The sequence below is a fragment of the Carcharodon carcharias genome, chromosome 12 (assembly GCF_017639515.1).
Source record: "Carcharodon carcharias isolate sCarCar2 chromosome 12, sCarCar2.pri, whole genome shotgun sequence".
Classification (NCBI taxonomy): domain Eukaryota; kingdom Metazoa; phylum Chordata; class Chondrichthyes; order Lamniformes; family Lamnidae; genus Carcharodon; species Carcharodon carcharias.
This window is the reverse complement of record NC_054478.1, coordinates 124,679,044-124,693,122: the sequence shown is the minus strand read 5'-3', so window position 1 is coordinate 124,693,122 and position 14,079 is coordinate 124,679,044. Positions and strand designations below refer to the sequence as shown.

The following is a 14,079-nucleotide window of genomic DNA, read 5'->3' as shown; positions in this document are numbered from 1 at the left end:
TCAGAAACAACATGCTCAATGATGCTCAGCTTGAGTTCCACCACGGTCACTCAGCTCCTGACCACATTATAGCCTTAGCACAAACATTCTGACTTGGAAATACATCGCCATTCCTTCACAGTTGTTGGGTCAAAATCCTGGAACTCCCTTCCCAGCAGCACTGTGGGTGTACCTACACCACATGGACTGTAGTGGTTCAAGAAGGCAGCTCACCACCATCTTCTCAAGGGCAATAAAATGCTGGCTTAGCCAGCAAAGCCCACATCTCATGAATGAATAAAAAAATTAAAATGACCTTGACTTAGGTGTGCATAGCACAATTTCAGAATTTGTGGATGACATAAATTGGAATAATTGTGAGGACAGAGACAGGCTTCATAGACATGCTCGTGGAATAGGTGGACATGTGACAGATGAAATTTAATACAGAGAAATGTGAAGCGATATACTGGGAGGTACTACAAAATAAAGCTTACAATTTGAAAGGGGGTGCAAGGAGAGAGACACCTAGGGGTACATGTATACAAATCATAGGTGGCAGAGAAGACGGAGAAAGCAGTTAATACAGCATACGTGATCTTCAACTTTACAAAAGGTGTAGAGTTCAAAAGCAAGGAAGTTAAGATAAACATATATAAAACGCTGGTTCAGACTCAACTGCAGTACGTGTCGAGTTATAGGCACCACACTTTAGGATGTGAAGGCATGAGACAGTTTGCAGAAAATATTTACAAGAACTGTTCCAGAGAAGAGGGATGTCAGTAATGTGGATAGATTAGAGAAGCTGCAGCAGTTCACCGTAAGAGAAGGAACAGATGAGAGGAGATTTGATAAGGGTGTGCAAAATCATGAGGGGTCCAGAGTAGATAGGGAGAAACTGCTCCCACTGGGGGAAAGATCAAGAACTAGAGCACACCAATTTAAGGCAAATGGCAAAAGAAACAGCACTGCCTAAGTGTGGTGAGAATGTTCAATTGTGGCTTTTAAAAGGGAATTGGATAATCACCTAAGAGAAAACATTTGCAGGGCTACAGAGGAACCGAGTGGGAATGGTTGAATTGCTCCTGCAGGGAACTGGCATGGACACAATGGGCAGATGGCCTACTTTTGTGTTGTAGCCATTTTATGACTCTGTTATATTTAACTTTCTGTTAGCCATGGTCAGACCACTTGTCCCAGTGTTTTTATTCCTTAATTTGCAATAAATAAAAAACATAATTCATAAGGGAATGCATAAGTGTTTGCCATTGTTCATGTACTTTATCTCTTAACCTAGTTTTTCAATCTACTTTCACAACTTGTTCCTATCAGTTTGCTTTGAGATTTAAAACCCTAGATTCATACTTAACTAAATCACACTCAAATTCAAGATGAAATTCTATCAATTTATTATCACTCTTCCCAGGGGCTTTATTACAAGCTTATTAATCTTGTCTCATTGCACATTACTAGATTTAAAATAGCCTGTTCCTTAGTTGCTTCCTCAGTATACTGATCTAGAAAATTATCGTGAACATAGCCCATGAACTCACCCTACAATAACTGCAAATTTGGCTTGCGCAATCTGTAAGGTTGAAGTCCCCACTGATTTATTTATCCTTATTGCATGTACCTCAATTTCCTCACTTGTACTCTACCCAACACTAAAAATACTTTTTGGGGGCAACAAACCACTCTCACCAACGTGTTCTGCCCCATAATGTGTCATAGCTCCCCAAACTGTTTCTATGTCCCCATTTTCTGAGCAACTAATTTATTTCTACTTTGCTATTAACTCATGTTTTTGTTGTGGAGGCTTCACACATTTAGACAGTATCATTAGTTTGAACTTCTTGTCTTTTTTCTTGTTACGTTCATCACAAATGCCCAATTATTGTTGATCCCTCAGCTTGATTCAACCAAATCGCTAAATCTACTCAACTTTGACTTTTCTATAAAATTTACTTTTTCTTGACACTTCCCACCCTCCATTTGATTAGTTTAATGAACTGGAAGCGAGAAGGCAGGTACCTAATTTTTGTACGCATTTGCAGTATGCCAAGTTATCAGTGATGGTTTTTCCAAGTTCTGGGAAATGCCAGCCATACCACTCTCTGCAGCGCATGATGTAATTGTTCAGCTCCTTATCCAAATCATCCAGTAGGGCTACAGACAACAGAGACTTGAATGAAAACATGCATCAAAAAAATCACAGGCCATTCCACCATCATTTATTCAAGTATTGCTTCTCATGGAATAATTCTGTCCCTCCTCACTGAATTAACCCAAGCCCTGATCTTTGTATACATTTCAGCAATTGGGTGGCTATTATTTTTCTGTACATTTTTTCATGACAGAACATACATTAGGTGACATGTCATTTTAACTCAATTACCACATCTTTTTGCTCAATAGTGTGAATCGGCACCATGATGTAAGCCATTCAATTCCAAGACCTAACCTAGCTTAAGCCATGATAGTATACAAGAACACAAACATTTTCTTCATTCAGATTGGGTCAAAATCTCTCCCTGATAGCACCGTGGGTGTACCTACAACACATGGGCTGCAGCAGTTCAAGAAATGCTCACGATCACCTTCTCAAAGACAATTAGGGATAGGCAATAAATGCTGGCCTAGCCAATGTCATCCCCTGAAAGAATTTCTAAAAATTCCTGAACCAGTGAAGTTTTTTTATCCTTAGTTTCATATAACACGGCATTATATAACACACAGGAACTTAGCATTGTTGTTACCCTAATTTGCCTCTCCATCTCATCTGAAAACCCCAAATTGTGCTCATGGCTGTTAACTTCACCTAAGTTTTCATCTTGAGCCAAAGCAATGAGTATTGGAAGGCCTTTCAAATGCAGAAGGCAGCGCATTCGAAGTGAGCCCTCCCTCTGCAAACAGCCATACACCTGCAGCTTCCAGCAGAATGGTGATGGATGGCAAGGAGACACAGAAACCCCAGCCAATAGTCTCCTACTGAAGCGAATACTTTTTGTATACTGTACCTGCCAAAATAATCAGAATGCGCAAGCAGATGAATTAAACTGCTTCCAGTAACTGATTGACTTTTGTAACTAATAAGACACTGAATCACAACAATCCAATATTAGTGCAAACACTAGATACATTTGGTGCTTATGCTGATTAGCTTTTTGAACTTACAAATTGCTTGCACAATCATAGTGTCCACCTTGTCAGGGCTGAACTTTAGCTTGTAACGGGACAAACTGAAACAAAAGAGGAAATGCACACATTATATTGTCTGACATATTTTCATCATGTCTTAGTATAGATTCTAAATATTATACACAGTACCAGAACCCTCTGCCAAATATAGATTATGCTCAGTACCAGACCATTACATTCCCTGATCTCTGCCCAATATAGGTTATATATAGCACTAGGCTCAACAAATCCCCCTGCAATACCAAGTGTACACAGCATTAGTCTGCCCAATTCCTTCTCTTTGATATATGTTCAAGCTCTAACAGGTTCCATCTTGTTACAGGTTTTACATACAGCTGCCTGGGAAACTGAACATTTTTCATGCTTGTATAGCCTCTAACTAGATTGGAAGTCTATGCGCTGCTCGGTATCTACGGCAGCTGGAATTTATTGGACAACTGCTAATCCTTTTCATCTTGGCACACAGGGCTTAAACTTACCTGTGTGCAAGACCAAGAGACATGGCACTTATCTCACGAGGTGGCAAGCCGGTGATTAGACCATTCACCTGAGTTCGAATTCCTCTCATCAACTCTCCAACAGTAGCATTGTGAATGCAACTCAAGTTAAGTTTGTCCTGCAAACAAAAATAGTTGCCCGAATTACAGTAGTACCCTTCTCTTTGCCATTCACCCATTTGGAAGTCCAACTCCCATGTACATTGTAATCCCCATAAATGTGTAGTGGAAAAACTTTATATTCAACAAATTAGTTTATAATTATGATATTGTGTTCATCTGCAGCAATAAAATATATGCATCAAGTCATCATACATCAAATGGTTGTTTACTTTTTTTAATATAAGACAGCCGAAAGGAAAAATTAAGCAAGCTATCCTCAAATGTTACTCCAATCAGGTCTGATAAACCTAACTGCTCCCTCTCATTTACTAAAATTGGTCAACTGACAATAAGAATAATGCAAGTATAAACAGTAAGTACAGCCTTCAAACTACATTAGTAACACTTCTGCAATGTACTGATGTGAAAGGTAATTGGGATTCATGAAGCACCAACTACCATTATCATTACCTAGCAGTTCACATGCTAAACAATGCTCGTTGAGACAGATTTGCAGATTTATCATCTCTTAGGCAGAATTGTGAAAATGTATCATTGACACAATGCTGAAAATTCTACCCATCTGGAAGGAACTGAGGGTCCTTGAGAAGGTGTAGAGATTTATCAGAATGGTTTCAGGGTGAGGGATATTACCAAAAAGGTTAGATTGGAGATTTGATAGAGGTGTATAAGATTATAACAGGTAACAAGGTTATAAGGTAAACAAAGAAAAGCTGTTCCCATTAGGGGGGACAGTTTTAAAGATTTGGGCAAGAGATGTAAGGGGAATGTGAGGAAGACTTGTTTACACAGCGAGCGATAATGGCCCACAACTCTCTGCCTATGAGAGTGGTGGAAGCAGGGATGATGAAAGATTTCAAAAGGAAAACAGGTAGGCACTCTGAAGGATAAACTTGCTACACAATGGGGATAAAGGGAGGGAATGGGACTAACTGGATTGGTCTACAAAGATGGCATGACTCCAGTTGGCCTCCTCCCATGTCATAATGACCATCAATAGTATGAAATGGAATTCAACTTGGGAAGTTTATTTGTGTATACTTTCACTTATTGGGTGCAACTACTTGACAATGAACGTCAAGTGTCAACCATCTACCTGGCCGAAGAGCAGTTTGAAGATCAAGTAGCCCATTAAATTGCACATTTAGTATGAAGAACACAAGGCAGCAATGTCCTAAACTCCGCAAACGTGAAAAAGGAAAATAAGATTACAGCAGCTAAGCATTTGTTTCTATGCTTGTTCAATGCACCTGCCAGCTGAAGTGTGCTGCCCACTGTAGCAGAAATGTCAGGTTATAGTTCCCTTACCTTTATGACACCGCCAAGTTTGGCATCTGCAACAGCCAACTGCTCGTGAGCTTCCTTTGCAGCAATCTTCTTCAGTACTTTCTTCAGGCTTTTACCAAGCTTACCTTCCACCAGGGCAGTGGCAGCTGGAAGACAGGAAGTCACAGAAAGGAAGGATTTTGGGGAAAAAAAACAATAGCAGTATAGCAATCAGGACTTTTTTTTAAAAAGGCTTGGACACACGTATTCTCTTAAAATGGGGAGGATGCAAGAAAAGATTTGTGGCGCAACAGGTGAACCTCACTGATTTACTTTCTTACACTCCTCTATATCATTAACATCAACATGCTCAGAACTTTACTTTTTACCCCAAACAATGTCATCCATTGCAAGAGTTTCTTCCCTACATACACACTGAATTGGAATCAAGGTTCGGTACACTACCTTCTACTCTAAATTATAGTTTCCCAGCAGCTCAACTGTGTAACTACTCACTTCCCTTCTTTCAAACCCAAGTCAACAGTCTTGTAAAAATTGTGTCACTTAATCTTTCTTACTCTCTTCATTGTTGATGTGCCCTTTACATTGGGCTCATTGACATTGTCCTGACTCAACTATGGACTATTTCTGTTGTGGGGCAGAAACTATGGCTTAATTCAAGTTGGCTTGACTGACTCAATCAAGTGTTCTTTATCATGAATGATAGGGAATTGAGACTTCCTTACCTGCAAGAGCTTCTGTGGTATCTTGAAATTTTTCAAAATGTTTCAACTTAACACTGCAGACATAAAGAAATGAAAATACAAATCACTGATTTATTTCTTCCCACCTTCCTCTGGTAAACATACTAAATCATATGAGGGTACAGCTTCACTGGTTCCTTACTCAAGTAGCCATTTTTAAAGCAGAACAGGCTTGCAACAACAGATTACCTACTCTTCCTACGTGGAAAACGATTCAACCATGGCAATATTACAGCAAATCGAACCTTATTCGCACCCCATATCCCCACATATCCATTGTACTCCTGCTGCACAGTGTGTTTAGAATCAGTAGAAATCCTTTTCCCTCGGACCGAGAGATGGGATATGCTGCAATGGGTAAAGTGAACTGACTCAGCATCACCAAAAACTTGGATCTGTATGAGTTAGGTGCTCTCAGTCAAGACAGCAGTCGATCCATCACACTGGGCTTAGCATCTTTGTTACTGAAGAAGAAATTGAAGGATTCTTCAAGCCTCCTGCTTAATTTATAGTAAACTTTGCTCAAAATGGACATAAGGATAGAATTAGTTCAGTTGTAATCCCCTCATCCAACAGTCTGCTCACATTCAGCATGAATGGTCAAATTAACAATGTTGGGGCCAAGTACCACAGTGAACCTGATCCACAGGAGGCCTCCTTTCCCATATATCGATACGTGCCAAATACACAAATTGAAATGCTAATTCAAACAACACTGACATGAATGCACCTGCAAGGGCATGACCAAGCAATCCAGCACTGGCAGTCTCAGATGAGGTAGTGACTTAAAAACCCTCAGCATTTAATCAGGAGGAATGACAAAGTCATCATCATCACTGCTGCCAGCGCTTGACAAGACAATAATTATCTCCTCATAAATAAGGACTGAGCATTGTGATTAGGACAATACGCACTGTCATCCTGCCCTCTTACCAAAGGAGAAGTTAATAAGACAGGTTACATAGTTATACCCTGCACAGGATGGTTTTAGCACTTAGCAAAGTGTTGCATCAATAAAAAAATGGCACGGGTACCATACTTGTACATGAACATGAACATGAATGGTATTTGATAGATGTAGCATACCCAAGCTTCAGCTGACCAGGTATGCTTGCATCTGCCTAATTTTAAAAACTTTGATTTGATTTTATTAAGTTAGCTTATTACAGCTTTGAATAGCTTACAGTTTATTTGCTTTTTCTGATGTTTCAAACTCCCGCCATAAGTTGTCCACTTCCCGGAGTTTATTCTCATCCAGGACCTGTAGGTAGAAAAAAGCATGTGAAATGAGAACAGTTCAGAATGGTAAAGTATTGATCAGCACAACAACAAACTTTCCAAAACCAGCTGCTACAGCTCAGGGTCAGAAAAAAACAGCCATTGCTATATCCAGCAGAAGGTGCACGTGGAAGCAGTACATGTCCAAGATATGGCTCAGCTACAATTGCCCTTACAGCTGAGTGGGCTGAGGCTTAAAGATGCAGAATGGCTATTTATATATAGTGTAGGGCACCTATCGAATTGTATCCTTGCACAAACAAATTAGTGAAACCAAAGCATGATGTTGACTCAAACTCCAGGCAACGTCATAGCTAACTGCATATGCAATTCAGTGCAGGGAACCATAAGCATTCCAGCAACACCTTTTTCCCCAGCATGAGGCATTTAATATAAATATATTTATATGTGTTATACATGTATATATATTATATACACACACATTCAGACAAACACATGGGGAGAACACTAACATCCTTAGTTACTTTATAACTTACAGTAAGCTCACTTTAACCCAACTTCTGCACAGGCAGTAAAGTCAGTGCGTCGATGGAAATATATTCATGCCATTTTTTGTGTGTTGGATACATACATATCACTATGCTGCTGCTTCGGCTGTTAAGAGAGAAATACCAAGAGACGCAGAAGAAACAGACAAATCAGAAGGGGAGATAACCTTTCGTGAACCATACTTCCTTCCAAATAACTATTTAGTGATCCACTTTGGACCAACATTGGAATTAAAATTATTTTAAAAACTTTTAGCATCTAAAATGTACTTTTCACACGAGCATTATCAAACAAAATTTGATAGACTGGCTGAACATCAGGCAGTCTAGAAGAAATAGGCTGGTGGTGCAGGAGTCCCGAGTGCAATTCACTCCAACCAGCATTAATTTCTTAATACTAATGAGGATAGTGGTTCATCTGGGGAGTGCAGCCAAGTCCATGGCACAATGGCCGGCTCATCTGTACAGGCAGGCAAGAAGACGACTGAAAGCGCAACAGTGACAAGGGGTTTGGTAGAGCAACAGACAGGCATTTCTGGAGCTGCAAGTCCAGGATGATATGGTGCCTCCCTAGCGCTATGGTCAAGCAGGCAACTGAAGGGTTGCAGAGAATGGAGGCTGAGGGGTGGGGTGGGAGAGTGAAATGCTGACAATTGTGGTCCACATCGGAAGAAACAGGATGTGTTCCTGCAGTCAGAATTTAGGGAGCTGGGTAGGGAACCAGCAAACTAGACCTCAAAAGTAGCAATCTCCAGTTCACTTTCGGTACCACTCACAGGAGAGTATAGAAATAGGAGGATAAAAGAGATGAATGCACAGCTGGAAATATGCAGCAGATTTTAGATTACTGGAACATTGACATCAGCTCTGGGGAAGACAGGATCTGTAAAAGCAGGAAGGGTTGCACCTAAACAGAGGCGGGACCAATTTCCTTGCTGGACCATTTGCTATTGGTATTAGGAAGTTTTAAATTAAGTCACTGGGGGTGGGGAAAACAGGAGATAATACTTGGGAGGGATGCCAAGGTGCACAGAACACTGGAGAGACAGACAGCATCAGAGTAGGGAATATTAGGATTATTAGCTGGGTTCAGCATAAGGGAGAAATAAAATCTAAATGAGGGTTGCTGTGCATGTATGTGAATGCACAAAAGTGTAGTGAAGATTGGTGCAGGTAGCCACGTGGAAATACAATGTTGTGGCGATAGCAAAGACCAGGCTCAAAGAAAGGCAAGACTGGGTGTTAAATATTCCCGGATACAAGATCTTCAGGAAAGAAAGGATAGGGGTAGCAGTATGGATCGAGAACATTGCAGTGCTGAAGAGATGTCGTCCTAGAGAGGTCAAGGACAAAACCTATTTGGCTAGAAGCAGGGAACAAAAAAGGTGCAATTACACTGCTTGGTGTAGTTTATAGGCCACCAAACCATGGGGAAGATGCAGGGGAACAAATTTGAAAGGGAATTACAGAGAGGTGCAGGAATTATAGAGTAGTTATAATGGGGGAGTTTATCCAAATATAGATTGGGATAGTAGTAAAGGGTAAAGAGGAACAAGAGCTCCTTTCCCTAGTGTGCTCAGGAAAATTTTCTGCAGCAGTGTTTTCCATTTCAATGAAAAAGGAGGCATTGCTAGATCTGGTTCTTGGTAATGAGATGGGCCAAGTGGATCAAACATCAGGACAGGGACATTTAGGGAACAGTAATCATAAGGTAAAAGCAAAATATTGTGGATGCTGGAAATCTGAAACAAAAATCTGGCTCTCTATCCAGCTCCACCTGTCCCACCCCTCCTAAACAACTTATATTTCACCTCATTTCTATTTCTCTTTAGTTCTGATGAAGACTTGAAACGTTAACTCGGTCTTCCTCTCCACTGATGCTGTCAGACCTGCTGAGTTTTTCCATCCATTATATCATAAGGCTTAGGTTGACAAAGGAAAAGGACAACAATCAATCTAGAGTAATAATTAACTGGGGGAAAGCCACTTTCAATGGGTTAAGAATGGATCTGACCAAGATACATTGGATTCAGACAACACTAACTGAACAATGGGCTACCATTAAAAAGACAGATAGTTCAGGCACAGTTAAGGTATATTTCCACGAAGGAGATTTACACATGGAGCAAGGGACATTTCTTAGGTATTAAATGAATACTCTACACCTGTCTTTACTAGCGAACATGCTGCTGCACAGGCCATGGTGAAAGAGGAGGTAATTCAGACACTAGGAAGGGTTTAAATTCGATGAGGCAGAGGTATTGGATAGGCTGTCTATATTGAGAGTTGATAAGGCAAACAGGACCAGGTGAGATGCATTCAAGGATACTGAGGGAAGTGAGAGTGGAAATTGTGGAGGCACCGGCCATAATTTCCCAATGCTCCAGAGACTTGGGCGGTGCTAGAGACAGGAGAAATGAAAATGTTACAAAGTAGGGTGTAAAGATAAGCCCCAGCAACTATAGGTCAGTCAGTTTAACGTCAGTAGTGGGGAAGCTTCTAGAAATGACTGTGTGGTGGTCACTCTTATCGATACCCCGTCACAGACAGATGCATCTGCAACAGGCAGTTTAGTTAGGATGAGGTCAAGTGTGTTTTGCCCTCTTGTTGGCGACCTCACCATCTACCGAAGACCCAGTCTAGCAGCTATGTCCTTTTGGAATCAGCCAGTTTGATCTGTAGTGGTGCGAATACTTGTGCAATCGTAGGTTAATTAAGGAAAGCAAACAACAATCTGTTATGGGCAAATTGTGTTTAACTACATGCTTGAGTTTTTCGAAGAGGGCTGTTGAGGGTAATGCTGTAGATGCAGTGTATATGGACTTCCAAAAGGCCTTGTTAAAGTGCTGCACAACAGTTTTGTCAGCAAAGTTAGAGCTCATGGAATAAAAGGGAAAGTAGCAAAATGGAAATAAAACTGACCTAGTGACAGGAAAGAGTAGTGGTTAATGGATATTTTTCAGACTACAGGGCGTTTACAGTGCAGTCCCCCAGGGGTCAGTGTTAGCACCCCTGCTCTTCCTGATTAATAAGTGAATACCTAGAGCTTGGTATACAGGGCACAGTTTCAACAATTACAGATGATACAAAACTTGAAAGTACTGTCAACTGAGAGAAGATGGTGCAGAACTTCAAAAGGACGTACAGGTTGGTGAAATGAAGACAAAAGGCAGATGAAATTTGATGCAGAGAAATGTAAAGTAATTCATTTTGGTAGGAAGAATACAGAGATGCAGTAGAAAATAATGGGTACAATTCCAAAGAGGGTGCAGGAGAAGAACAACCTTCATGTATATGTGCATAAGTTATTGGAGGTGGCAGGATCAGTTGGGAGCATGTTTAATATCCTGGGCTTAATCAATAGGGACACAGAGTACAAAAGCAAGGAAATTATGCTAAACTTGCATGACACTCTGGTTTGGCCTCAACTGGATATTGCATTCAGTTCTGGACACCACACTTAGGCAAGATGTGAAGGCATTAGACAGAACGCAGAAAAGATTCAAGAGAATGGTTCCACAGATGAGGAACTTCAGTTCTGAAGACTGATTGGAGAAGTTAGATCTGTGGACCCGGGAGAAGAGGTGGTCAGGAAATGTGACAATATTTCACAACAGAGGAATCTGGAGCGAATAGAAAGGGAGAAACTGTTCCCATTGATGAAAGGATCGAGAACAAGAGGACACAGATTAAGGTAATTGGCAAAAGAAGCAATGATGACACAAGGAGAAATATTTTCACCCAGCAAGTGGTTAGGTTCTGAAATGCACTGCCTCACTGTCGTGGAGGCAGATTCAATCAAGACATTCAAGAGGGGATTGGACTATCTGAAAGGAAGATTGTGCAGGGCAGGGAAATGGCTTAAGGTAACTGCTCGTTCAGAGAGCCATCACACACCAGAAGGGCTGAGCACCTTCTGTGCTGTGACCATTCTATGATTCATAACAGGGCAGGTGATTAAAGGTTTGGTCAAAGAAATAGGTTTGAAAATATGTCTTAAAAAGGAGAGAGAAAGAGGCAGGATGTGGTTAGGAAAAGAATTTCAGGGCTTACGAGTCCAGACAGCTGAAGGCAAGACAGTTAAAATCGGAAGTGCTCAAGAGTGAAGACATCTTGAAGGGCTGGAAAAGATTACAGATACTGAGTTGCTGAAGAGGGACTAGAATTTTAATATCGAGTCCGAGTGAGAGACGGGATGGGATACACCACCAGCTTTAAACAAATAACACCCGGCCGTGGCTTCTGGAGGGCTAGACACTGACTCCGGGCTCAGCAGTAAGGCCCAGGGGAAAGAGAAGCGTCGGCGGACGGTCGGCCGGTCGGCCCGGGGGGGACGGTCGGCCGGTCGGCCCGGGGGGGACGGTCGGCCGGTCGGCCCGGGGGGGACGGTCGGCCGGTCGGCCCGGGGGGGACGGTCGGCCGGTCGGCCCGGGGGGGACGGTCGGCCGGTCGGCCCGGGGGGGACGGTCGGCCGGTCGGCCCGGGGGGGACGGTCGGCCGGTCGGCCCGGGGGGGACGGTCGGCCGGTCGGCCCGGGGGGGACGGTCGGCCGGTCGGCCCGGGGGGGACGGTCGGCCGGTCGGCCCGGGGGGGACGGTCGGCCGGTCGGCCCGGTCGGCCGGTCGGCCCGGGGGGGACGGTCGGCCGGTCGGCCCGGGGGGGACGGTCGGCCGGTCGGCCCGGGGGGGACGGTCGGCCGGTCGGCCCGGGGGGGACGGTCGGCCGGTCGGCCCGGGGGGGACGGTCGGCCGGTCGGCCCGGGGGGGACGGTCGGCCGGTCGGCCCGGGGGGGACGGTCGGCCGGTCGGCCCGGGGGGGACGGTCGGCCGGGAGGCCCGGGGGGGACGGTCGGCCGGTCGGCCCGGGGGGGACGGTCGGCCGGTCGGCCCGGGGGGGACGGTCGGCCGGGAGGCCCGGGGGGGACGGTCGGCCGGGAGGCCCGGGGGGGACGGTCGGCCGGGAGGCCCGGGGGGGACGGTCGGCCGGTCGGCCCGGGGGGGACGGTCGGCCGGGAGGCCCGGGGGGGACGGTCGGCCGGGAGGCCCGGGGGGACGGTCGGCCGGTCGGCCCGGGGGGACGGTCGGCCGGTCGGCCCGGGGGGACGGTCGGCCGGTCGGCCCGGGGGGACGGTCGGCCGGGAGGCCCGGGGGGACGGTCGGCCGGGAGGCCCGGGGGGACGGTCGGCCGGGAGGCCCGGGGGGACGGGAGGCCGGGAGGCCCGGGGGGACGGTCGGCCGGGAGGCCCGGGGGGACGGTCGGCCGGGAGGCCCGGGGGGACGGTCGGCCGGGAGGCCCGGGGGGGACGGTCGGCCGGGAGGCCCGGGGGGGACGGTCGGCCGGGAGGCCCGGGGGGGACGGGCGGCCGGGAGGCCCGGGGGGGACGGTCGGCCGGGAGGCCCGGGGGGGACGGTCGGCCGGGAGGCCCGGGGGGGACGGTCGGCCGGGAGGCCCGGGGGGGACGGTCGGCCGGGAGGACGGTCGGCCGGGAGGCCCGGGGGGGACGGTCGGCCGGGAGGCCCGGGGGGGACGGTCGGCCGGGAGGACGGTCGGCCGGGAGGCCCGGGGGGACGGTCGGCCGGGAGGCCCAGGCCCGGGGGGACGGTCGGCCGGGAGGCCCAGGCCCGGGGGGACGGTCGGCCGGGAGGCCCAGGCCCGGGGGGACGGTCGGCCGGGAGGCCCAGGCCCGGGGGGACGGTCGGCCGGGAGGCCCAGGCCCGGGGGGACGGTCGGCCGGGAGGCCCAGGCCCGGGGGGACGGTCGGCCGGGAGGCCCAGGCCCGGGGGGACGGTCGGCCGGGAGGCCCAGGCCCGGGGGGACGGTCGGCCGGGGGGACGGTCGGCCGGGAGGCCCAGGCCCGGGGGGGACGGTCGGCCGGGAGGCCCAGGCCCGGGGGGACGGTCGGCCGGGAGGCCCAGGCCCGGGGGGACGGTCGGCCGGGAGGCCCAGGCCCGGGGGGATGGTCGGCGGGGAGGCCCAGGGTCGGGGGGATGGTCGGCGAGGAGGTCCGATCCACAGGAGAAATGTCAGCCCCTGGCCCGGTGAGATTTTACCTTGAAGATCGCATAGCCAGCAGCGGTCTCGAACAACACTAACATGGCGACTACTCCGCACACTACAACTGCCGAAAGAACACCACGCGGCCAAACGCCTGCTAGCGCATTCGCACCACTCGGAAGTCAGGGAGGGAGTTATCAGGCGCATGCGCACCACTCGGAAACAGGACGTGTTTCAGGCGCATGCGCACTTTGTCGACAAAGGAAAAACTTGGGATAAAATTCCGGCGCGAGGGTCATTTTCATACAATTTGAGAATTATTGCAGCACTGAAGCAAGTTTTCCTGTCCATCGTGTTTGTGTTGGTTCTCCCGCAAGGGGTATTCTCCTTGTTGCACTCCCCTCCCTTCCTTTTCGCTGTAGCCTTACAATTTTTTCTCTCGTCAGGTAATTATCCAATTTCTTGTAAAAG

The 14,079-nt window shown here is 46.9% G+C and overlaps 1 protein-coding gene and 1 non-coding gene across 4 annotated transcripts in view; both read right to left on the bottom strand.

Annotated features, from left to right (window-relative positions):
* Positions 1–13,812, bottom strand: part of nop58 (NOP58 ribonucleoprotein homolog (yeast)) — a 36,825-nt gene extending 23,013 nt beyond the window's left edge. For all 3 annotated transcript variants that reach the window (XR_005944545.1, XM_041200487.1, XM_041200488.1), the window contains exons 1-7: positions 13,665–13,812; positions 7,012–7,088; positions 5,810–5,862; positions 5,106–5,230; positions 3,657–3,793; positions 3,154–3,218; positions 2,011–2,145 (exon numbers count right to left, since the gene is read on the bottom strand). Coding sequence is in view for 2 of the 3 variants with exons in the window: in XM_041200487.1 (XP_041056421.1) it covers positions 2,011–2,145; positions 3,154–3,218; positions 3,657–3,793; positions 5,106–5,230; positions 5,810–5,862; positions 7,012–7,088; positions 13,665–13,709 (637 nt within the window). In the remaining variant the exon portion in view is untranslated. The remainder of the gene's footprint in view (positions 1–2,010; positions 2,146–3,153; positions 3,219–3,656; positions 3,794–5,105; positions 5,231–5,809; positions 5,863–7,011; positions 7,089–13,664) is intronic.
* LOC121285363 lies at positions 6,588–6,672 on the bottom strand. The gene has a single exon (XR_005944654.1). It is a non-coding gene; the product is annotated as a small nucleolar RNA SNORD11B (small nucleolar RNA).
* Positions 13,813–14,079: the final 267 nt, after the last annotated feature.